The 25,272-nt window shown below is 39.5% G+C and overlaps 1 protein-coding gene across 2 annotated transcripts in view; it reads left to right on the top strand.

Moving 5' to 3' along the window:
* Rpgr (retinitis pigmentosa GTPase regulator) overlaps nucleotides 1–25,272 on the top strand; it is a 51,981-nt gene that overhangs the window by 4,871 nt on the left and 21,838 nt on the right. For both annotated transcript variants that reach the window (XM_029473416.1, XM_021153023.2), the window contains exons 5-12: nucleotides 853–1,011; nucleotides 2,737–2,886; nucleotides 5,529–5,687; nucleotides 9,638–9,793; nucleotides 12,269–12,393; nucleotides 15,121–15,303; nucleotides 16,293–16,458; nucleotides 23,497–23,594. In XM_029473416.1, coding sequence (XP_029329276.1) covers nucleotides 853–1,011; nucleotides 2,737–2,886; nucleotides 5,529–5,687; nucleotides 9,638–9,793; nucleotides 12,269–12,393; nucleotides 15,121–15,303; nucleotides 16,293–16,458; nucleotides 23,497–23,594 — 1,196 coding nt within the window. The remainder of the gene's footprint in view (nucleotides 1–852; nucleotides 1,012–2,736; nucleotides 2,887–5,528; nucleotides 5,688–9,637; nucleotides 9,794–12,268; nucleotides 12,394–15,120; nucleotides 15,304–16,292; nucleotides 16,459–23,496; nucleotides 23,595–25,272) is intronic.

Genomic DNA, 25,272 nt, shown 5'->3' with positions numbered 1-25,272 from the left:
TTTCTCTCCAGCCTTGAGAACTGAGGTCTCCCTTTAGTAGGATGTGTGGTCGTGCAAAATGGATGCATGTGATACTTTGTTGGTAGGTAGACTAGAGTTTTAACAGTGTTGGTGTTTAGTACATGTGCTTGCCTTCGCAAACATACAAAGAAGTGCTGAGTACCTAAAGATCAAGGGGTAGCATTAGTGCGTTGTTTCCTCCTCTTTCTTGCTCCTTGTTCCTTCTCTGTGATGTGTTTTGTGGAAGCCATAGGAAATTCTACCAAAAGCAGTCGTCTCTGTTTTAATCAAAATCTAACTAGGCAGTATAATGTATCTAGAAGTTGATAAAGTGATTCATAAATTTGTATAAGAAATCAAAGGAGAGACACACTAGTCAAAACAATTTCCAAAAACAACAAAATTTGGGGCTAACAGTATTCTGAATTCAGTCTCTGTCATAAAGCCACAACGGTTATGAAAATGCAGTACTGATGAAGATTAGATAAAGTGGAATGCAGCACAGTAGTGTTGAGAAGCAAGCCAACACAGATCTCTGACGAACTTCTGCTTTTAGGTTCTCTCCTCCTAAGCTGTAGCCGCAAGAGTTGATTTCTAACTACTGTTTGAGGCCAGTTGCGTGGAGGCCATGCTGTTGAGGGAGGAGTGCCTTATTCACTGTTTCCTCTGCTGCCTGGCTTCCTCTCTTTACTTCTGTCTCCTAGCTAGTCTCCTTGCTGTATCTTCTCTATACCTCTCTTACCTTTGCTTATATGTTTATAACTGTTAATACAGGAGATATCTGCTGTTTAGTAGCGTGTCTCAGAAGCAGGGTGGCTAGAGTGTTAATTAATATTTCTTCCATATGTGCAGATACTGGTGGCGTATATGCAGCTGGTGGAAATAATGACGGCCAATTGGGGCTTGGTGACACTGATGACAGAGACACCTTTCATCAAATTGTCTTCTTTACACCCAGTGATACCATTAAACAGCTCTCTGCTGGCGCCAATACATCAGCTGCTCTGACTGGTAAGGAAGACTTGCTCTGTTTCTGCACCAACTCAGGAAATACATGACAGTATCAGCTTTCTGTGTACGTCCGAAAGACTAAAAATGGACTGTTAGAGCTATATGTATATTTTGAGAGGGAGATACATACACATGTAGAAAGCGATTGATAAATAAGTTCTCAGCTCTGCTAGCTATCCATTATTCTTTTCGATATTAAACGTTATCATCATTGCATATTCTGAAAAGTATACTTCAGGCATCCGCTGAACCTAGGATGAGAAATACCGATTGAAATCAGTTGCGATGTATGTTGTTAAAGTGTGGCTTGGAACGGTCATCACATCCCTGCGTTTTCCTTTTCTAAAGGAGAGATAAGAACTTGTCTTTCAGATTCTGAGCCAGGACCCATGTGACCTGAGGAAGCTGCTGCCTTGCAGTGCTCTTCCAAGCAGGAGATTCTCTGCAGATCTGCTGTGGGTTGGGGCCACTGGGAAACCAGTTCTTTTTGATTCACCAACTATAATAATTTACTATTCAGTCTTACTCCTTCAGTTTTTATTTCTAGTTTTAGTTTTGGCTTATCATTAAATCAGCTTGAGGATCCACGTTTTAACTCACTAAACGAACTTGCTGAGTATTGTTGCAGTATTAGTCTCTTTAACTTCAAGGTCACAGGCATGCTGGTCATCACTTCATGGCTAGCTTGTGCTACAAAGTAAGATGCTGTTTCAAAAACCAATAGAAGTAAACAAGTATTGCTAATCCCTAAAATGCTTATCCTCCATTTAGCAGAACTGTTCATCACACTGAAACGTCATCAAAAAGACAGAAGTTAAGATGTTAAGATGTTATTTATATGCTAGTATCTCTCATCCTCTAAAGCTGGAGAAGCTGTATTTCACGTGTACAGTCCTCATGAAAAAGATTAGTGAGAGTCACTGTGTCCACTGTGACTGAAGAGCACGCTTATCACGCTGGGCACTCGCTCTTCTCCCCTGGAGACGTGCAGGCGCTTTCTGTTGTCTCTCAGTTCAGTGGCAGCCAGACTACCTAGCAGGAGGTGATTGTTTCTGTGTGTGGTGACATTAAAAGGACGCAAAGGAAATGACGTCCTGTTTTTAATATTGAGAAAAATATGGTAACTAAAGTGATTTAGCATCATTCTCTGCTTTTTCTCCTTGTAGAGCATATGACATTAGAAATTAAACTCCTAGGTCACAAGCTAGTGTAAATGTCTTGGTACTTTTATGACATATCATTTCCAGTACTGAGTTAGTGTTTCAAAGGAGGAGCAAAATAATAATGTATTGTGTATTATTTTTTCTCTTTTTGTTTTTTTTTGAGACAGTCTTACTTTATAAATCTAGCTGGCTTGATATGTATTACATAGCTCTGACTGGCTTTAAATTCACCACAATCCTCCTGTCACAGGCCCTTGAGCTCTGGTATTAGAGACGTGAGCTGATCCACCTGGCTGTATTGTTCTTTTCAGAGTTTACTGACAGAGGAAAGAATCATACTATACAAATGACCCTGATTTGACCATTACTCACACACACACACACATTGAAGTATCATTATATTGTATTCCATAAATATTCTGTAGTTATTATATATTAATAAAGAATAAAATAAGACTAAAAATATAATCCAGAAGGAAAATGATAGTCTGTAGGAAATGTTATAGCTTGGGAGCCTGGTTAGCCCTTTAAAGACTTTTCTCCCTTTATGCTTTCTTCATAGAGGATGGAAAACTTTTTATGTGGGGTGACAATTCTGAAGGGCAGATTGGTCTAAAAGATAAAAGTAATGTATGTATCCCTCATGAAGTGACTGTTGGAAAGCCAATTTCCTGGATCTCTTGTGGATATTACCATTCAGCTTTTGTAACAAGTAAGATGAACAGTTTTGATTCATTTCCCAGTTATTACTGCTAATAAGATTATTCACAGTTCACATGTTGTTCAACTACTGAAATAATGTGTGTTTTAATGAAAACCATTTCTCTGTTTCTGTATTGACAATTTATAATTTCAAATGTTCTCTGACATGCCAACTTCTTAGAAAGTGAATACTAGGTCTATTATAAAAATTTTAAATTGCTATTTTAGAAACCTTTCTAAATGTTGGTTCTCAACTTTCATAGCCTTGTATGGTGTTAAGAACAAGACTCATGAGCCATTTTCCCCTGGATTCACTTCTGTACTTTGACCTGCTCTATTTGTCCTGTCCTGCTAACTTTTATTGTTTCAAATAAGTGAGCCATAGAGTATTCTTGTGAGAACCAGGATGAAGATTTGATGGAGAAGGATGTGGCCTTGGTCCTTTGGTAATACATTTCTCCCTATCTGCAGCTTTTTCCCATTCCTGGGTCTATTCATAGTCTCTGCTTGGAAGTGTTGAGTTGTTAGAGTCTATGTTGACACCTACATTCTTATCAAGCATTAAGGATAGCTGTCCTAGTTAACAATGGAAGGAGGATTGTGAATTTCCTCTTAACCAATCATTTCTTAATAATCAGATGCCCAGATGAAACAGTTCAGTGGATTCTTTTAGAACAGTAGTTAATTCAGAGACTCATAACTGGAAAAAATGCTGAGACTAAGTGATTAGCAGGTACCCAGCCCTAAATCACTGCCTCAAAAGCTTAGGAAGAGAAAATGGAAGAGCTGGAAGATAGGAGGAGTGTATGAAATGCCGTCTTCTGGACACGATGTAGCACTGCACATGTGTGCTGTGGTTACTGACATACAAGATCTGTAGAAGGTGGGGTGCCCATCATGGATTGGGGGACCTGATGAGGCACCATCCCTTCTCAGCAATATCATGGTTACAGCCAGAGGGGAAGTCAGTTATTCTCAGTGGAGTAGCCACTAGTAGGTGGCCAGTGTTCCAGGAAACAAGCCTTTACCAGTGCTCATGCAAGAATCCCCAGTTAGTGGATCAGCAAACAAACAGAAGAAATGAACACAGGGGTGGAAATGGGAGAAAGGCCTTGGAGGAGCGGCATGAGAGAGGGTTATACAGGCATGCAACTGTCAAGAATAAGAATCAAGTTTCAAGTGTTTTGTAGAAAATTAAGTTGATAAAAGCATAGTACTTACCATTTAGAGGTTTATAGCTACAAAATATATAATGTTTATCCATCTAGAAGGCATTTAAGACTCCAAAGATATTTTATTGACTCTCCCAACAACTTTGTGTGAGACTTGTGCCTTCTGTGGTTTCATATACCAGCTAGAGCCAAGGTGATGCTGCACCCTTTACAGTTTATAGACCAGACCGCATGGTTTCTCTCAGCATGGGGTTTCCCGACATACACAAGGAAGTGGGAGATGCAGCAGCAGCAATGACTGAATGACTAGGCACTGCCTAGATCTCCTCAGTACTTCTCTAGTCTCTATTTTGTTTCTCTGTATGAAACAGCAACTCCATGATGTGGGCTCTTTTCTTCTGATCTCAGAACAACAGTGATTACTAGTGGACTCAGAGAGGAAGTTACAGGATTGCAGAAGTGAGTAAGAGAATAAGAAAGTCTCTGCTTTCAAGAAGCTCACACTCATGTGGTAACTAATGCAAAGGAAAGAAAATAGTGTTCCTGTGGACAAGGTGGAAATAGTTGGTAGTGCTATCTGATACAATGTAATCGTCATAGTGATTTGATGTATGCATTTCATACATAACCAAGCTTTCTAGAGCAAGTATCATTAAAAAACAAAGGCAAAATAAAGATCTATAGTTCTAGCTTCTTAGGAAGCTAAGGGATAAGGATTCCAAGTTCAAGGCATGCTACAAGAGTGAGTTCAAGGGCAGCCTGGTCAACCTAGTAAACCCACTCTCAAAACTTGAAATATATAAAGAGGTACTGGGCCTTGAACTTGCACTCCAGCTCTGGACTAACGTGTGAGGCATTAATCCCCAGAACCACCACCTCCCCCCGCCCCTCTCTCTCTCTCTCTCTCTCTCTCTCTCTCTCTCTCTCTCTCTCTCTCTCACACTCTCACACTCACACACACACACACACACACACACGTATGCCACAAAGGTATAGGGAATGTGTAAGGTAGTCTTAGCTATGTTTTTTGAAAAAGCAAAAATGATTNTAATCCCCAGAACCACCACCTCCCCCCGCCCCTCCCTCTCTCTCTCTCTCTCTCTCTCTCTCTCTCTCTCTCTCTCTCTCTCACACACACACACACACACACACACACACACACACACACGTATGCCACAAAGGTATAGGGAATGTGTAAGGTAGTCTTAGCTATGTTTTTTGAAAAAGCAAAAATGATTTTCTAATTCTTTATAGTAATGAATTCTTTATGAAAGGTACTAGATTAAAATAACTAGGAGTAAAGAGGAAAACAATCCAGTCTTTCTTTTTTTTTTTTAACCTTGCAGTGACAGACATCTTAGGAAAGATCGGGTTTTCTTAATTCCTGGGTAAGGTTTTATGGAGCCTGAGAACATGTGGCAGAGCATCTATATTCTGTTTCTCCGTGTCCCCATTAATCACTGTGCTTCTCCTCCAACAGTGGACGGGGAGCTGTACACTTTTGGAGAACCCGAGAACGGGAAGTTGGGCCTTCCCAATGAGCTGCTGACCAATCACAGATCACCCCAGCGTGTGCTGGCCATTCCTGAGAGGGTGACTCAAGTGGCCTGTGGTGGAGGGCACACTGTGGTTCTCACAGGTATGTGGGGAACGTGCTGCTCCATTCCCTGTATTAAGTAAGGACATTTTAATGATCCTTTTTACTGTGCCAAGATACAAACACTCAGGGCTGGAGAGACGGCCCAGTGATGAAGAGCACTTGTTCTTCTATCATGAGTCCTGAGTTGGACTCCAGCACTGGAGTTGGGCAGCTCACAAATGGCTGTGTAATTCCAGCTCTAAAGGACCCAACACCCTCTTTTGGTCTCAGTGGGCACCTCCACACACAACACATAAATAATAAGGTAAGTCTAAAAAGAGGAGAATGTAACATGAGCTATAACTTCTAAAGAGATTTTAAAGTATAATGTAGGATTTTTATCTCTATATCTGATGCTGTTTTTTTGAAACCTTTCTTAGATATAACAGACACGCGTCTGCTGTCCAGTGCATCCTCATGCACTTGTTGGCTGCTGGGAACTACCATTCTCCACGACTTTGACTCCTGTAGATGCTGTATGGAAGCAGGCTTGAATGGCTTTCGGTTATGATCCTTGCCTTTCATTTATATAGATAATACATACTTCTGGCTCAGGGAAGACCTTTTTAAGTAGGAAAAACTGAATTCTGCTGAATTATATTCATCTAAAATTAATATTTTTCCTAAAATACTTTGATTTGAAGAAGCTGTTTTCATACTATTTTCTGATGTTAATAATGTTTTATATATTTATAATGTATAAACTTAAATAATTCTTTGTGTTTTTTTTAATTTTTATTAGATATTTTCTTTATTTACATTTCAAATGTTATCCCCTTTCCTGGTTTCCCCTCCAAAAACCCCTATTCCCTTCCCCTTGCTTCTATGAGGGTTCTCCCCCATCCACCCACCCACCCACCCACTCTTGTCTCCCCCCTGGCATTCCCCTCCACTGGGGCATGGAGCCTTCCTAGGACCAACGCCTGACAAGGCCATCCTCTGCTATATATGCAGTTGGAGCCATGGGTCACTTCATGTGAGGTCTTTGGTTGGTGGTTTAGTCTCTGGGAGCTCAGGGGACATCTGGTTAGTTGATATTGTTGTTCCTCTGTTATAATAATAATTCATTAAAAAGTGGGGCTTTTTTTGTTTTTTTTGTTTTGTTTTGTTTTTTGGTTTTTCAAGACAGGGTTTCTCTGTGTAGCCCTGGCTGTCCTAGAACTCACTCTGTAGACCAGGCTGGCCTCAAACTCAGAAATCCACCTGCCTCTGCCTCCCAAGAGCTGGGATTAAAGGCGTGCGCCACCACAGCCCCGTGGTTAAGTTTTATATTACAGGTAAAAAAGAAATTTGAAACCTTCAAAATAGTGTCAATTTGACTTGTGAATTTGTCTTTTTTTTAATTAGAATTTTCTTTATTTACATTTCAAATATTATCCCCTTTCCTAGTTTCCCCCCTGAAAATCCCCTATCCACTCTCCCTCCCCCTGATCCCCAACCCACCCACTCCTGCTTCCTGAGCCTGGCATTCCCCTATACTAGGGCATAGAATCTTCACAGGACCAAGGGCCTCTTCCTCCCATTGATGACTGACTAGGCCGGCTTCTGTTACATATGCAGCTAGAGCCATGAGTCTCTCCATGTGTTTCTTATTTAGTGTGATATGCCAGGTTGTTTGGGTTTCTAGTCAATATGTTAAGTTATGTTCAGCAATTTATAATATGAAAACCAAATAGTTGTCTCCAAATTTGTTAAGCATCAGATTTAATTTACATAAATAGTATTGTAGTAATATTTTTAGATAATACATTTTTATTATGGATTTTTAAATTTAAAAACTAATAAGGGCTGGAGAGATGGCTAAGTGGTTAAGAGCACTTGCTGCTCTTATAGAGGACCTGGGTACCGTTCTGAGCACACATATTGGACATCTCATCACTGCCTGTAGCTCCAGTTCCAGGGTATCTAGTACACTCTCTGGCCCCTGGAGACACCCGCATGCATATGGTGCACAAGCACACATAGTCATTGCTTAATCTGCAGCAACCCAGAATTAGAAATGCCCCCCCAAAAAATTTTTAATTAGGTATTTTCTTCATTTACCTTTCAAATACTATCTGTCCCAAAAGTCCCCCATACCCTTACCTGCTCCCACTCCCCTACCCACCCACTCCCACTTTTTGGCCCTGGCATTCCCCTGTATTGGGGCATATAAAGTTTGTAAGACCAAGGGGCCTCTCTTCCCAATGATGGCCGACTAGGCCATCTTTTGATACATATGCAGCTAGAGTCAAGAGCTCCGGGGTACTGGTTAGTTCATAATGTTGTTNCACCTANAGGGTTGCAGANCNCTTNAGCNNCTTGGNTACTTTCTCTAGCTCCTCCATTGGGGGCCCTGTGATCCATCCAATAGCTGACTGTGAGCATCCACTTCTGTGTTTGCTAGGCCCCGGAATAGTCTCACTAGAGACAGCTATATCAGGGTCCTTTCAGCAAAATCTTGCTGGCGTATGCAATGGTGTCTGTATTTGGAGGCTGATTATGGGATGGATCCCCGGGTACAACAGTCTCTAGATGACCATCCTTTCATCTCAGTTCCAAACTTTGTCTCTGTAACTCCTTAATAGCCATTTCCTGTGTGTCTGGCTGTGGCAGGCAAGATTGAATGGGGAGGTACAGGAGAAGATATTGTGATAAAGGAAAAGTGTAGATAAAACTAGTACACTTAGAACAGGCAATATGATATATAACCTACTAATTAGGAGATAGGGTATATTAAAATAAGAATCTCTTGCCATTGCCTCAATATGCCTTTATATCCTTGCTATGAATATAGTTTCTGTAAGGAGTTTTATCTCTATATTTCCAGCGTTCTTATTGGAGAGAATTATTATTACATGTTCACCAGTAGCCCTCGTTCTCAGAGGAGTTGATTAGATATTTTTCAAAATAATAGTTCTTCACAACTGAATATTTTAAAACTTACCTGGATAGATTTTTTTTTATCGGATTTATTAGCTAGGGTTTTAACATCAGATGATCTGAGGAACTTGCCCACTGGCTGCAGCTAGCAATAAGAATATTTGCTTCTGGCTTTAGTGAGGAATTAATTTCTGCTCTCCTTTCTCTGAGAGTCCACATAAGAAAGTAACATGACCACCATGTTTCTCCGTACATTGACTGGTGAGATTGTTTCATCAGTAACTTTCGTCATCAGTCATATATCCTTTTTGTACTTCCCATCTCTAGATGATAAGTGAGCACAATTTACTGAAATACTGAAGGACATTTGCTGTTGCCTCAGTATAGCAGCAATATAGAGGAAGATTTTCCCCTCCTGTATTGTAAAGAAAATTTGCTTATGAATACATACATCTAGCATATCTACTTTAAATTTTAATTTTTCATCAAATAATTTTCTGATATTGTGTGTGCCTGTGTGTGCACGCACACATGTTCATCTATGTGTGTCCATGTGCATGTGTGTCTGTGTGTGTTCATGTGTGTCAGTTTGCAGATGCCTGCTGTGTTCAACAGGTCAAACCTGTGGCTGCTAGGCATGTGCTCTACCTCCAGCTCACAAATTGTGTTTGATGGAATTTTATTAACCCACTTTTAAAAGTAAGGGATTACCTGTGTAGGAAATGTCTCTTTTTCGAATTTGTGGCAGTGAAAGGAAATAGTTTAATATCAGAGGAGAGTTTCTGAACTGATGTAATTATAAATGCATTTTAGGTTATTCTCTGAATTATCTATCTTATAAGATACCTGATGATTACAATAATTCCTTTTATGGCAATTCATAAAAGACAAAATCAGACCCACATCATTATTTTGTAACTTATTTTTCTTCTCCTTCGTCATTGAAAACTTCCACTTCATATCAGTATTTTTATGAACAGTTCTTTTGCAGGCAATTAATGTCCATTCTAAAAGTTCAAATGCCAGTTATTTCAGATATGATGTACTTCCATGCAACTCTTTTTATGTATGTGTTCACTTCCTCTCAGAGAAAGTTGTGTATGCCTTTGGGCTGGGGCAGTTTGGACAACTGGGCCTCGGCACTTTTCTCTTTGAAACATCAGAACCCAAAATTATTGAGCGTATTAAGGATCAGAAAATACGTCATATTTCCTGTGGAGAAAACCATACAGCTTTGATGACAGGTATGAGATAATTTTTCTTATTTTTGTTTCTAGAATTGGATATTGTTTATCATAATATGAATGATAATGTGGGAATGAGTGTATCTAACTTCTTAGGGAATTTATGCCTGAGAAAATGGAATTATGTTATTGATATTTTAAATATAAGGTTATAAATAAGTTTAAAAATAAATTAAGGTATAATTCAGCTTACAATAAATATGGGTGCTGTAGTATAGCTCAGTGGGAGCACATGTTCTTAGCTTTATGAGGCCTTAAGCTCAATCTCTGGCACCCAAAACAAAAATTACCCACATTTAGAACCTTAAAGTAGACCTTTGCTCATGAGTAAGACCATAAAATCCTTTTGAAATTGTATTTGTTTAAAAACTCTTAACTTTTCCAAAATTCTCTCAAGCCGGAGAGAAAAATCATACAAGAAAAGCTTATTTTTCTACCTCTCAGTAGAGTAAAGCTGTAGTCATGCCCAATGAGAGTTTAGGTTGCTTTGACCACTAGGGGGCGTTTCAGGATTGACTCTTTCCTTCTCTTTGGAAAGTAGTAGACAGAGAAGGGCATTGCAGTGACCACCAAGGGGCGTTTGTACACTGACTCCTCTCCTTTCTTGGCAAAGTAGTAGGGAGAAGAGCACTGCAAAAACTACTGAGCGGATACATCTCCCTCTTTGTTGTTTTCTCCGTTACCAAAGGACATGTTCCTTTGGCCTGCTTACTTCTCAGTGTCATAAACTAGATGCTGTTGATAAGGTGGAACTCAATAAAAATCTCCCTTGAAATGACCTAGCACTTTGTAACAAAAGGACCTATTACTCAACTTTTTATCTAAAAGCAAAGTAAAACATGAAAAAGTCAGAAATAGTTCTAGTATATTTGAATAATCCAGACTCTGGCATTTCTGTCTTCTTTCCTTCTATCCAAACCTTCTCCAAATAGAGCAGAGCTCGTGTAACAGTGTTTTAAAAAGTAGAAATTGGAAAACATGAACTACTACCATAAATAGTTCTTATGGTAGTTTTACTACCATAAAGCGTTCTTTCTCACAGAACTCTTCAAGAAAAATGACCTGCCCATTATCAAGTATTGATGATCTCCTTTGCCTAGCATGTAGCAACACTATGTAGGGTATAAAAAATGTATCATCCACTCATTGTTCTTCCTGTAGGAGCTGTTGCTAGGCATTCCTTAACAGTGGTGCCCTAATGCTAGCCGCCCTGTCCTAGTGCCATTGATGGGGGACTATACTCTGTATGAAGCATGTGTCTTACTATAGTTATTCCCTTAAGTTTGCAGAGGACTTTTCTGACCTGATGAAAAGAGTCTGGCACAAATAGCTGCATTTTAAGTTTGTTCGCCATTTTCCTCTTGCATCCTCCCCAGGGAACAAGTGTTACAGATTTTGTTCTCTCATACAAGGAGATATGTGTAGTGTGCTGATTGTTCCCCAGCTTGAAGCTCTATACTTTTTTTTTTAAAAGCTAACCACTCTCCAAATATAATACAAAAAGGTATAATTTAAACAAATTCTCCTATCCCTAGTGTGGTTCTACCTGCTTTAGACCCCGAATCTCTAACAGTTCTATTCATTTGGCTTGCTGATTATCTTTTAGCTTCTTGTCTAATCTGTGGTCTCTATTATACAAACCTTCCCATGTAGTACTGACTCTGCCTGGTGGATGCTTTCTTTCTCTTTCTTTCTTTCTCTCTTCCTTTCCTTCTTTCTTTCTTATAGTGAAATTCTATCTTTTATGATTCACTGTGACAGCCTTCTCTATTCCCCTGACTAGAGTGAAATTCCCCTTCTCTGTGCCCTGATTGGCTTCTGCTTCCATGACCTTTGCCCCACACCCATTAAATGTAGGATATGCTGGAGGGACTAGCTAAGAAGTGCAAAAGTTAAATGTAACTGCTGGGCCAAGATGTGACAGGGTTAGTTAGAAGTGCTAGGATTGCTTATCATTGTATGTCCACCAAGATGGGACCCAGATACTGATGTGGGGATTAGTCAAAATGGTTGGTTCACCTCTGACAATTGCTTGGGCAGCATTCCACAGCCCAAGAGCTAACCTAATGAAAGAGACAGCCCTATTCTAAGTGACATAGCTCTCCACCAGCAAGAAATTTGCACCCCTGGGAGACATAAATGATGTCTAGGGACATTTCTGATTTTCATTGCTGGAGAAAGGAGTTATTCTACTGACAAGTAGTGGACAGAGGATAGTAATGGTGCTAAATAGACGGCAAGGCATAGGGCAGACACACAAGGATACTTTGACCACTAAGATGTAGTGGTCCATTCTCAGTTCGATTGCCTACTGTTGTATGTAGAACCATAAACACTATATACTGCTTGGCTCTGTAGACCAGAGTGAATTTAATTTACAATTCTATGAAAAGGTTATAATTGTAGTAGAATTTAATGTATTTGTCTCTAAGTAGAAATGGACCTTGTGTAACATCAGTTTTGTTTGCATTTTAGAACTAGGCCTCCTGTATACTTTTGGAGACGGCCGCCATGGAAAGTTAGGACTTGGAATGGACAATTTCACCAATCAGTTCTTTCCTACCTTGTGCTCTAACTTTTTGAGATTTGCAGTTCAATTGGTAAGGGTTTCATATCCCCTCTTGTATATTTTATACTTCTAGATTTGAGTCTCTGGTTATTTCATAGGAAATGCATATTTTTATCTTTGTGTGAGGGTTTCATAGGTACAGCTCATAATACCTGTAAGAGCCAAGTGTTAGACATTGTTTTCCTCTGGAAAAAAAAAAAACTCTCCTTTTCTAGTTTTCTTCCTTTAACAACATTTTTCTACAAATATTGAGTTTTCTGCTTCCTTTTAACTTTTCTTGGAAACTAGGACTGTGCCATGTCTGTAAGCTTTGTATCTCATGTAGCAAGCACCAGTAGAATGTCTTGCTCACACTAACTACAGGGCAAATGAAATGTCACTGGCTGAACACTCTCCAACCCAGCCCTAGAAGAGACTTGATACTAAATGAAGAATGTTGCATATTGGTGGAACACTGAGATAAAAATTACTCTTTTCAGTGGCACAGGAACATCACCATCAGTCTTTCTGTTTTATTGTTTCTAGTATTTTTGCCAGTTAAGAACTATAGACATGGGCTGGAGAGATGGTTGAGTGGTTAAGAGCACTGGCTATTCTTCCAGAGGACCCAGGCTCAATTCCCAGCAATCACATAGCCCACAACTTTCTGCAAATCCAGTTCCAGGGGATGTGACACTGGAATATATGTGTGACAGGACACTGGCATTTGTGCATCAAAACATCTCTGTACATGAAATAATTAAAAACAAGAGCAGTGGACATGTAAGCTCTTGTTACCTGCTGGTACTCTTCTTGCCTCTCCTCTCTTGGTCCTTTCCTAACTGGGGTAGTTTTAGTTACCAGCTTGATACAATCTAGAATCACCTGGGGAGGGAGCGAGCCTCACTTGGACATTGGCTACATTAAGTTGGCCTGCAGGCTTGCCTCTGAGGAATTTAAACTAGGTTCTTTGTCCTCTGAAGCCACATCCTGAATGAGGGCAGCAGCGGTTTGCTGGCTGGGCCCTAACTGGCATGGATGCTCTCTGCTCCTGGCTCTGGATGTGATGGGCTTACCTCCCTGAAGCTCCTGTCCCGGACCTGCTTGCTTTGGTGGGCCTGAATCTGCAACCAAGAGTGAAAATAAACCCTTTCTCCCCTAAGTTGCTTTTTTCAGAGTATTTTATCCCAAGAACAGGAAGAGAAAATAAGATAATAACCATTTAATGAAAGCCTACTGTGTATAAGATATTGGTCTAAATATTAGGAATGCAAGTTACTCAGTGATGAACAAAATACCAACTGCTAATTTGGTGATCTTTATGGAGAGGATGCTTTGAAGGTATGCAGTTCTTGTATCACCAAGAAGAGCCCTGCCAAGTGGCTTGAATTTGAGTGTGAAAAATAGTATAGGCTCTCCCTTCAATGACTTCTATTAACAAGTTAAGACCACTTACATTTAGAATTAGTATTGAGATAGATTTGCTAATTTCTGTAGTTAAAACATTAATAAAAATATAATTATATCCCTTCTCCTTTATCCCACCACACCCCCTTTTTTCCGAATTCCTCTCCTCTCCTTCTTTAGCCTTATATCTGCACAAATGCATATGTAGATATAACTTGCTGAGTTATTCTATGTTGCCTGCATGTACATAGTGTAGGGTTGGCTCCTTGGCATTGGCTAAGCAATGAGAGGGCTCATTTCTAAAGAAGACTAATTCTCTTTCGCCCTGCAGTTGTTAGTATAGGGTTTTTGTAACATTTTTATAAAAAGATTTATTTCTTAAAACTCATTGGTGGTTATATTTTTTATTATTTCCTCCAATGTGCTTGTATTTCACTCTAAAGTCTTATAAGCCTTTAATTTAGAAAGTGTTCTCATAAAGGAAAAGGCTTGGAGACATAATCTTTTCTTTTTATTTCTTTTTGACAATTATATATATTATATATGTTATGATTGCATTCATTTCATTACTCTGTCATATTCTCCTCCTTCTCCTTCCTTCTCCTTCTCAGTGCTTTCCTCTCAATTAGTACATCTCTCACTCTCATGCCTTTTTTTTTTTTTTTTTTTGGTTCACTGAATTTAGGATTGTTTACATAAGCATGATGAGAGGCTGTTTGCTAGAACATGACCAACACACTACTTAAGTGTTTAAGTGGCGACACCACTTACGAGAATGTCTCCCTCTCCCTCAGTAACCATTATCTGCTAATAGTTCCTTAGAACAGGGTGGGAGTTCATGGATACCTCTCCCTCTTCCTTAACCAAATGTTGAAGGGCCTAATCTTATGCAGACTTTTTACAGATAGGTATAACTGCTATATATTTATTAGAATGGTCAGACACATAGTTATTCCTGAGTAATTTTCCTACTAATTATTCTTTGGATATTTGTGACTTTAACATTTTTCCAAGATCAAACATAACATTTTCAAAGTTATGAGATACCTGTGACAAGGGCATTTTTTCTATATTAAATTGAAAGTAAATGGTGGATCAAACTGATTTTCATTTTCAGCCAGTGTTTAAGGAATATATGTTTAATTCATGTACGTGTGTATGTGTGTGTGTGTGTATATATATATATATATATATATATATATATATATATATATATATATATAAAATTTGGAGAGTGATAGAGGAAAGCTATGAATCAGACAGTCTCTGAATTTTGCTTCTAAGAAATGTCTTGGTGCTAATCTGGTAAGTGTTAGCCCATTTGTGTTTGATGTTAACATTGAGGAATTCTTTTGTGGACTTCTGCTTGCAGATTGCCTGTGGTGGATGTCATATGCTAGTTTTTGCCACTCCACGACTTGGTACAATAGATGAACCTAAATCTGAAGACATATATGAGCCTTATATAAGTTCAGGTTCTTTTTCCATCAATGACCTCTCCCCAGGAAGTTCACTGAATAGATCTTTATCAGCACGTCTGCGGCGAAGAGAGCGGGTACAGTGTGGCTGCATTCTGTATGATAGCATTAGCGGGTACAGCGGGTATAGTCTTATCTACCACTGCAAAAGAAGCAGGAACAATCCTGTTTACTTTTTAAGTCAAAGGAGGGTCTTTCAACATGAAAGTGGTAATAAAATGGTCAGAGATAAAGGCTTTGAAGTTCAAAGTTAAGATATTAAATAATACAAATGATTATCATGGATAGCCTTTGTTTATAGATCATTATTAAGCACACAGCACAGTTTTTATAGATCTTCCTTATCTCAGAGTGGTCCCTTGATTGTTTTTAAGCTGTATGTGGATTGATTGTTCCATGTTTTGTTCTAATACTGTGATAAGAACATTCCTATCCATGTAACACAGCTTTCAGAATGTACAGTACAGTATTAGCATGAAAGATGCAGTGTACTATTATACAGCAGATATGGAGGACTTAATCATTTAGTGTAACACTGCTGCCTTTTGTGGTGAGCTTCCTAAGCAGTAGAAGTTATAGATTTAAATGATGAACCACGGAAAACAAAGAAATAAGCCATTTACTTGGAGACAAGAAAGGCTTCCTACCAGTTACATTTAGAGACCCTTTTGCTGTTCTTTATAATTGCTATATAAGTCGCACATCTTTTGAAAGAAAATATTAATACTTAAAATCTTTGAAATTATTTTAAGTTCTAAAATATGTTCCTTTTGAAGGGAAAAGGTCAAGTCTATATTTTATTATGGAAAAGTATGTATGGAAATACTGAAAACTGTCCCCAGTCTGTGGCAAGTTTGTTTCTTATGAGCAAATTTTTGTTTCTCGGAGTAGAGAGATGAAACACAAACACACTTCCTAACACATCATCTAAGATATAAAGACAAAGAACAGAAGGGACATTGGCAGACTTCGAAGCTTTCTTTTAATTATTTTCAGTAAGTGCAAGAAAGTGTGTGCAGATGTTACATAGAATGGCATTTGACAGTCTGTTTAAATTATTTTAAAGGAGAAACCCCCATGCTCTGCTTCAATGGTGGGAACACTGCCTCCATTAGAGGGGACTTCTGCCTCCACTTCAGCTTATTTTTACCCCAGTTCACTCCCCTTCCATTTGTCTGTGAATAACTACCCAGAGAAAAGCCCCTCTGACTCCATGGAGCCGCTGGACTCAGGTAATATTGGCTGCTTTCAAAGGACACGAGCCCTGCACCCTGCCATTTTCATGCTTTTCTTGAGATGTTTTCTCCTGGGCCAAGGACATAGGTTAGTGGTATAATATAGTACTTGTGTAATGTAGGTTAGACCCTAGGATTGAGTCCTAGGGTCCTAGGAAATTAATGAAGCATGTGGATCCCCCCGCCCCCAGTTTGTTATACTATCCTGTTCCTAGATAGAATCTGACATCTCTAATTGGAGCCAAAATCTAGATATACCATCCAGCCCTCAGCACAGCAACTACGGAGCAATGGGTAATATACATCGAGTCATTTTAGGCCTGAATGTTTCATGAAGCGGATGGGAATGATAGTCTTGATTTCCTTGGTAAGTGAAGCGAGGCTCAAAGACATGGAGTAGCTTTCATCTGATCGTTGAGCTTATGAATGGAGTGGACAGGATACAGATGGAAATTCTATAATGCAGCTGGGACGTATCACAGTGCTTCTGTGCTTACCAGGGCTGATGCACTTCAATTGATCTAAGTTGCATGCTTGGTTGGGTACTTCTAAACTATGGGATCAACGTAATTTCCCAAAGCTTCAGTTTCTTTATTTTTGAAGTGGGTTTAATAATACTAAAGTAAATGTCTGGGAAAGAATCACAGAAGCTAAAGGTCCTTCCTATGTATGACTGACACCTGCTTTTGATCTGTAGAAGCCACATAGAGGTCCAAAGAGAAAACTGATTGACTGCATAAAATTGTCTCCTATCATATACTGTGCAGACCTAATAATCATAATTCAAAAAATTTAATAAGTACACAATTAAGAGAGAAGTTGTATGAGTTAAGAGATCCAGCATGAAAAATCCATGGTAACGTATTCAGCACCTCTATAAACGCTTCCTATATACACGTAACCTCATTCCGTATAACCTATAGGTTTTATTATTGAAATTACAACTTCATTGCTTTACTAGTGTATATCTCTTATACTCTACTTTCTCTTCAGATCATATAAATCCTTTTTATATGAATTTGATTATTATTTTTATTATTGATATTATTTTTATTGGATATTTTTCTTTATTTACATTTCAAATGTTTTCCCCTTTCAGGTCTCACCTTTGCAAACCCCCTATCTCATCCTCCCTCCCCCTGCCTCTATGAAGGTGCTCCCTCCCCACCCACTATCATCATCATGAGATGTGATTTTAAATCAGAGTCTTGCTTTTGCAGTATGTTGGTGTGTCCAGGGCTTGCTGTTGTGGGAGAACTGAGTTCTGATGATGCCAAGTAACCTTGGTTTCTGTTGCTTATGTCCTTGCCCTTGCCTCTCGCCATCTGGTTATCTCTGTTGTTACCTGGTCTTGCTGTCTCTGTCTGTGGCTTGTCCCTCCTGCAAGCCTGTGTGTCAGTATTACTGGGGGACCAGTTTTTTCTGCGAGGAATTTGGGTATGGAGTGCTGTGGCATAGGGTCAGCTCTGGCATGTAGATAGAAACCAGAAGGATCCTGTCCCCTGCTGTTCCTTGGTTCCTGTGTTCCGGTAGTTCTGTTAGAGTCTCTATTGGGCCAGGCATTTGAACCAAAGTGGTGGTCTTACCTGTGCTTCCTCCTGGGAGACCAGCTCTCTCTTGCTGGTATTTGGGTATATAGTGCTGTGGCACAGAATCAGCTCTGGACACTCTGGCACAGGATTAGAGGGAAACAGGAAGGCTCCTATCCACCCAGGCTGCTTGTTGGTTCCTGTGTCCTGAGGGTTTGAGGCAGGTCCCTCTGAGCAGAAGTGGTGGTCTTACCTATACTCATAGGCTTGTCCACACTCCTTGGAGGGTCACTCTCTCTGGCCACTATTTCTGTATGGAGCGCTGTGACACGGGATCAGCTCTCAGATCATATAAATCCTTAACCCTTTTCTATTATGTGCCTCTCCTACATAATTTTATTTGTAGACATTGAGTGTCTTTCAGGAAAATTCATCTGTTACTACAAATGTACACTTGACTATAACCTCATGACCACGAGATTAGAGAAACAGTGGTCTGGGAATTAAAATATGAAACCAAAGGTGAGGTAGCTCAGGGGTTAAAGGCATTTAATGTGAAGACATGGTGAGCTGAGGTTCATTCCTGGTTTTCACATAAAGGTAGAATGAGAGAACTGACTCCACAAACTAGTCTTCTGACCAACCCTATGCTATATCATATAGGCACCCATACACACACACACACACTCACTAACCAGTAATGTTGAAAATAAAACCTAAAAGTTGGGGATAAAGCATGGCAAAGATGACTTTTTATATCTTTGAGGAATAGGCAAATGACAGAATTGATAAAGGGTCAGGAACCCACCAAGAGCAGATCATGGGATAGTCAGTATAAGCAGGATGTCAATGATGAGCTGTGTCTGACATGCACCTCCCATAAGGTTCACTTTGAAATAAGAATGAACATCAGATGGTGCTTTTTAACCCTAGACATGAAAAGATTTGAAGGTGTGAGGTAGCATGGGAAGAATTAGAGGAGGAGTGTGTGGGGCAGAGATGGTCATATTTCATTGCATACATATTCGAATTTCTCAAAAATAAAAACTTTAGAAGCATTTAAAAATGTTCAAAGTAGTAGCATATTCTGCCAAGCAGTGTGCACAGAGGAAAGGCAAGTTTCTAGTTTGGTAAAGTTATTTCACACTTCAAGACATTTCAATATGGAATGATATATAATTTTATACTTTTGTAGCTTGAGTAAATAAGAATTAAATTTAAAGTTTAAATTAAACCTTTATGACTAAATTTAATAAAAAAGAAAAGTACTTAAAGAGTCAGCCACACAAAGAGACAGAATATACATATTCCAGGCTAAGAACGTAGTAGAGACAAAGATTTGGAAAAGAAAAGGCAACCACCGTATGAATAGAAGATGTGGGGGTGGGGGTGGGGGGAATTCACATGCATTTGTTGTTGGAGAAAGGCATGGGAAGAAAAATATTCATTTTATAGGTTAGAAGAAATATATTTGCACTGGATATGTTTCTTTGGTCTAATGGGTTTTTACCTGATATGTTCCAGTCCAGTTGATCCTTTAAGGTAATCATTTCTGCGTCATTGTGGATTGTCGGGAAGTCAGACTGTAAGTAGGAAGAACGTGCAATTTAGAAGGTACATTTGGAAGGACTAATACTTGTCAGTAACAATGATCTCAGGAAATTAGGATCTCAGATAGTGGTATTTTGAATGCCAAATATCACTGGTCAGAGCTCAAACCAAAAAACATAATGAGTTCCCAGTGCGTATGGCATCGTGGAGAATACCAGCAACCTCAACACAAGAAGTCCTTGGGAAAGAGCTGGGAGGAGCTTGACTGGAGGATGGGGAAGTGAAGAGGACTGTAGTTCATTCCTTTGCCTGTTTGCTTATGGGCTAGCTGCTAGAGGGAGCTGTGAGGCTAGTGGGAAACCCTGTGGAAGCCAGCGGAGGTGAGCCAGGGGTACAGGAGAGCATGGGAACACTTGACAGGTTGGCACGCAGAACAGCCTGTGGTGGCAGGGAAAATACATGTCGGTAGGAAAAGGAGAAGTGTTTGGCAGGGGGGCGGGTAGGTGAGAGGACAAAATAGAAATGGTTTGGCATCTTTACATTTTCTTAATCAATCCGGAGGCAAGGTCCTATCAGTCTATATAAGCTGCTATCTTTTCCAAACCTATATTCTCTGTATGACAATCTATCCTTCTGTGATAGTTTCCACATCAGTCTTTCTGTCATGCGATTTAATGCCTATCTGTTCTTTGTCCATTGAAGATTCCTGATTTTTATGAAAGTGTAAAATTTCCCATATATGTCCCATCTGCTCTTCTTGTTTTACCTTTCAATAACATTTCCTTATTCATCTGAGTTAGGAGACAGCAAACTCTGGCCCATGAGGCAAATGTAGCTGGTATTTTATTTTTATAGGTGAAAATGTAAGGCAATGCAGCCATGCTAGTTGTTTTGTATATTGTAAGTAACTGCTTTCCGTGCTAAAATGTCAACTGGTGAAAAAAGCAAGCAGTTACGAGCACTAGCTCTTTAGATCCTCTGCAGCAGGGAATCAAATAACCTAGTCTAGCTGCTCCCCCCCCACACACATTTCTCTGTCTCTGTGGATATCTGTGTGTCTGTCTGTCTCTATCTCTCTCTGTCATACATACACGCGCACACGCATAGACACTGAGTAATATAATATTTTTGAAAGTTTCAGATATTAAGGACAGCCCTACAGACCTTGTCCTTACTAAATATAAGAAACTTTCAAAAAAAAATCCTCAAATGTTAACTCTATTGTCCTGGTGCCTTGGTATTAATCGAAATGAGTGGTTCAGTTTGACTTACTGAAAAGATCATGGGCTATAGAGTCAGATGGAATTGAGACAGGTCAACAAAGCCTGCTTTCTTTCTCATTGTCATTGGGTGCATTAGTCAAGGTTTAACTGCTGTGAACAGACACCATTACCAAGACAAGTCTTGTAAAGGACAACATGTATTTGGGGCTGGCTTATAGGTTCAGAGGTTTAGTCCATTATCATCAAGGTGGGAAAATGGCAGCTTTTAGGCAGGCATGGTGCAGACAGAGCTGACATTTCTACATCTTCATCTGAAGGCAGCTAGCAGAAGACTGGCTTCCAGGCAGCTAGGATGAGGGTCTTAAAGCCCACACCCACAGAGACACACCGATTCCAACAAGGCCACACCTTCTAATAGTGCCACTTCCTGGGCTAAGCATATACAAACCATAACATGGGATTAGCCTAACATGGGCTAAAGTATATGCTTCTAATACATGGGAAATCTTCAACATAAGCTACCTTCTTGTATCTCTCTCTCTGCTTTTTTGCTTTATTAGTTTTTTGCTCTGTTCTCTTTTACCCTATATCTCTACCTCCCTAATCCTTTCATGTATTACTCAAGTGAAAACTTTGCTTATTCCCAATATCTATATAGGAGTTTTTTCTTTACCCATTATCCTATGTTCTTCATCTCTTATATAATATGAGTTCATTAAGAATTAGCAGTTATATTACTACTTCTTTGGGAACACACACACATACCATCTGTTTTATACCTTAAATACATCATTCAATTGAAGCCTCAGAAAATTGGACATAGTACTACCAGAGGACCACGCAATACCTCTCCTGGGCATATATCCAGAAGAAGTTCCAACCGGTAAGAAGGACACATGCTCCACTATGTTCATAGCAGCCTTATTTATAATAGTCAGAAGCTGGAAAGAACCCAGATGCCCCTCAACAGAGGAATGGATAAGAAAATGTGGTACATTTACACAATGGAGTACTACACAGCTATTAAAAAGAATGAATTTATGAAATTCTTAGGCAAATAGATGGACCTGGAGGGCATCACCCTGAGTGAGGTAACCCAATCACAAAAGAACTCACACAATATGTACTCACTGATAAGTGGATATTAGCCCAAAACTTAGGATACCCAAGATACAAGACACAATTTGCGAAACACATGAAACTCAAGAAGAACGAAGACCAAAGTGTGGACACTTTGACCGTTCTTAGAATTGGGAACAAAACACCCATGGAAGGAGTTACAGAGACAACGTTTGGAGCTGAGACGAAAGGATGGGCCATCTAGATACTGCCATATCTGGGAATCCATCCCATAATCAGCCTCCAAACGCTGACACCATTGCATACACTAGCAAGATTTTGCTGAAAGGACCCAGATCTAGCTGTCTCTTGTGAGACTATGCCGGGGCCTAGCAAACACAGAAGTGGATGCTCACAGTCAGCTATTGGATGGATCACAGGGCCCCCAATGGAGGAGCTAGGGAAATTACTCAAGGAACTGAAGGGATTTGCAATCCTATAGGTGGAACAACAATATGAACTAACCAGTAACCCCCAGAGCTTGTGTCTCTAGCTGCATATGTATCAGAAGATGGCCTAGTTGTCCATCATTGGGAAGAGAGGCCCATTGGTCATGCAAACTTTATATGCCTCAGTACAGGGGAACGCCAGGGCCAAGAAGTGGGAGTGGGTTGGTGGGGGACTTTTGGGATAGCATTGGACATGTAAATGAAATAAATACCTAATTAAAAATGAATATATAAAAGGGAGCACTGATTGTGTACTGACAATTTTAATGGAAATTTCCTCAGGAAGTACCCTATAGATGATCAGGTAATCAAAGGGGCATAGTGACAAATGGACAAAGGTTCAAGTAGAGCTAATCATTTTGGAATTTTCTGCTTTATAATATTTTGTGATATCACTAATATTTTGAGAAATTCAAAGTGCTTGTAGTGGTTTTCATTGCTACATAAAAAAAATTCAAAATGTAACTGGTCAGAGTAACCTATTTATTATTTGGCACAACTTCTGAGAGTCAGGAATTCAGGAGGAGCTTGGCTGAGTGTCTCAGACTCAGGCTTTTTCTGGACTTGCACTGTTAGATGGGATGGTAGCATTGGGAAGCTTGACTGGACTTCTGGCTCACTCATGTGCGGGCATCACGCAAACTTACTATATAGACTTCTTAGAAATGCTCACAATATGGCTTCTCCTAGAGCAAAGAGAAAAATAAGCACACATCAGTGACCAAGAAATTAGAGTGACGTCACAGTTATTATGTATTGTCCATTTTACTGGCTTGACCATATCCATGGAATTCAACCCTATATCATGAAGAAGTACACTGAGGAAAGAATACCTTAGGCATTTGGGTCACTAGGCTGTCTTAAGGCTATCTGGCATTACTTGATACAGCTAAGCTGAGAAGTATTTATTCCAGAGGAATAGTGTTTGCTTGTCCTTGTGAATGAAATTGGTGCTACATACTTGGCAACAAAGTAATTAACTTTCAAGATGAGATTTGAGAATCTGCTACTACGATGGATGACTACCGTTCATGTCCAGCCACAAGACTAAAGCGCCTTGGCTGTGGTTACACCCCGTGGTGTATTATAGAATGCAGATTTGTTCATTTGCCTTTCTCACTTCTGTTACGATCTGAGTTTGACTTTTCCCTTTTACTCATTCAGATTATTTTGAAGATAAAATGAACAAAGACACAGAGACAGAAAATTCTTCAGCAGTGGATTCAGAAAACTTTGGTGAAACTAATGATATCTTAAATATGGTAATTATTTCCTGGCTATTAGATATGAGTTATGTGAATTTTAATTACTTGTGAACTGGTGTATATATACTCTTTATATTCTTTTAGATGTAAAAAGCTGACTTCATTACTATTTAATAGTACATATTAATATTAGTGAATTTCACTGTGACATTTCCATCCCTGCATAAATCAACCTTTGATCATGTGTACCCTCATTTTCACCATGTCGCCCTACTCTAGTTCCTTTCGGCTACCCCATCTCCTTCACTTAACAGTCTCTGAAGGGACTCTAGCCAGAGTGAGCATGGCAAACATGGCCTTGCCCTTCTCCCCATTCCCTCTGCCTTGCTAAAAACTGTTAGATTATATTCCTAAAGCCAAGGTCTATTCCCTTATTTAGCTGCTTCTTCCTCTGCAATCAAAAGCCCCCTTTGGCTACCTTAATTAACCTGCCCAATCAATTATCCTAACACAGCTTTCTCCTTGTACCTTTAAAACCTGCCCTTTTCCTGTGTGCCATATGTATCGCCTGTATCCAGACTCAGTGTTTTGTCTTCCACAGCAAATACCCCTCCTCCTTCTCCCTTGTTCCCTTCCTCTTCTCCCTCATCCTCTACCTCCTGCCTTTTTCTCTTATCCCTCCCCTTTGTCTCTCTGAAGCAAACACATCTCCTTTGTACTCTTGGGGTCCTGAGCCAATACTACTTCCTTCACCTTCCCTTGAAGTTGTTTAGTGATTTGATAGTCATTGAGAACTATTATTTAGCTTTCATGTGTTTCCTTGCTACTGATTTCTATTATTTTCTATTTTATTCCATATGGTCTAATAAGATATCACACATTAAAATGTTTTTGAATTTTGTACAGTTTTCTTTGGACTTATATATGGTCTATTTTAGAATAAATTCTGTATGCTGATGTCAAGAAATGTACATTCTATATCTGTTGAAATATTTGTTAAATCCACTTATTCTATAATGTAATTTATCAATAACATTACTGTGTTGATTGTTTGCTTGGATAAGAATGTACTACTGAAGTCACCACTGTTATTGTGTTAGAGCCTATTTTATTTTTAAAAAAGTGAGTGCTTCAGTATTTGGCACTTAGGAAGGAAAGGGATTCTACTTCACATTTCACTCACAGTTCTATACAGCAGCTCATCATCAAAAGCATTGAGGGCAGGAATTTAAGCAGGGCAGGACACTGGAGACAGGAGCTGATGCAGAGGCCATTGAAGGGGTGCTGCTTACTAGCTTGCTCCCAGACCTGTTCAGCCTGCTTTTCTTGTAGAACCCAGGATTAGTAGCTACAATGTGCTGGGCCCTCCCACATCAATTATTGAGAAAATGCCCTACAGGCTTGCTTATAGTCTGATCTTATGGGGGCATTTCATTGACTGGGGTTCCCTTCTCTCAGATGACTTTAGGTTATGTCAAGTTGACATGAAACTAGCCAATACACTAGGTGTGGTAATTTTGATTGGCAGTTATTTTTTCTATTAATGCAATGAAATATATTATCATTCCATTCTCCCTAGTCTTTAGGTCCTGCTGATAAATTTTATCTTATTCTAATTGATTTGCCTTTAAATAAAACTGAGTGCAGTGCCTCTCTCATAGCTTGTTTGTTGGTGGTTGATTTTGAGGTGGGGGGTCTCATTCTGTAGCCATTTTGTTTGAGAATTCACACTGTA

The sequence above is a fragment of the Mus caroli genome, chromosome X (genome assembly GCF_900094665.2).
Source record: "Mus caroli chromosome X, CAROLI_EIJ_v1.1, whole genome shotgun sequence".
NCBI lineage: Eukaryota > Metazoa > Chordata > Mammalia > Rodentia > Muridae > Mus > Mus caroli.
This window is presented reverse-complemented; position numbering and strand designations above follow the sequence as displayed.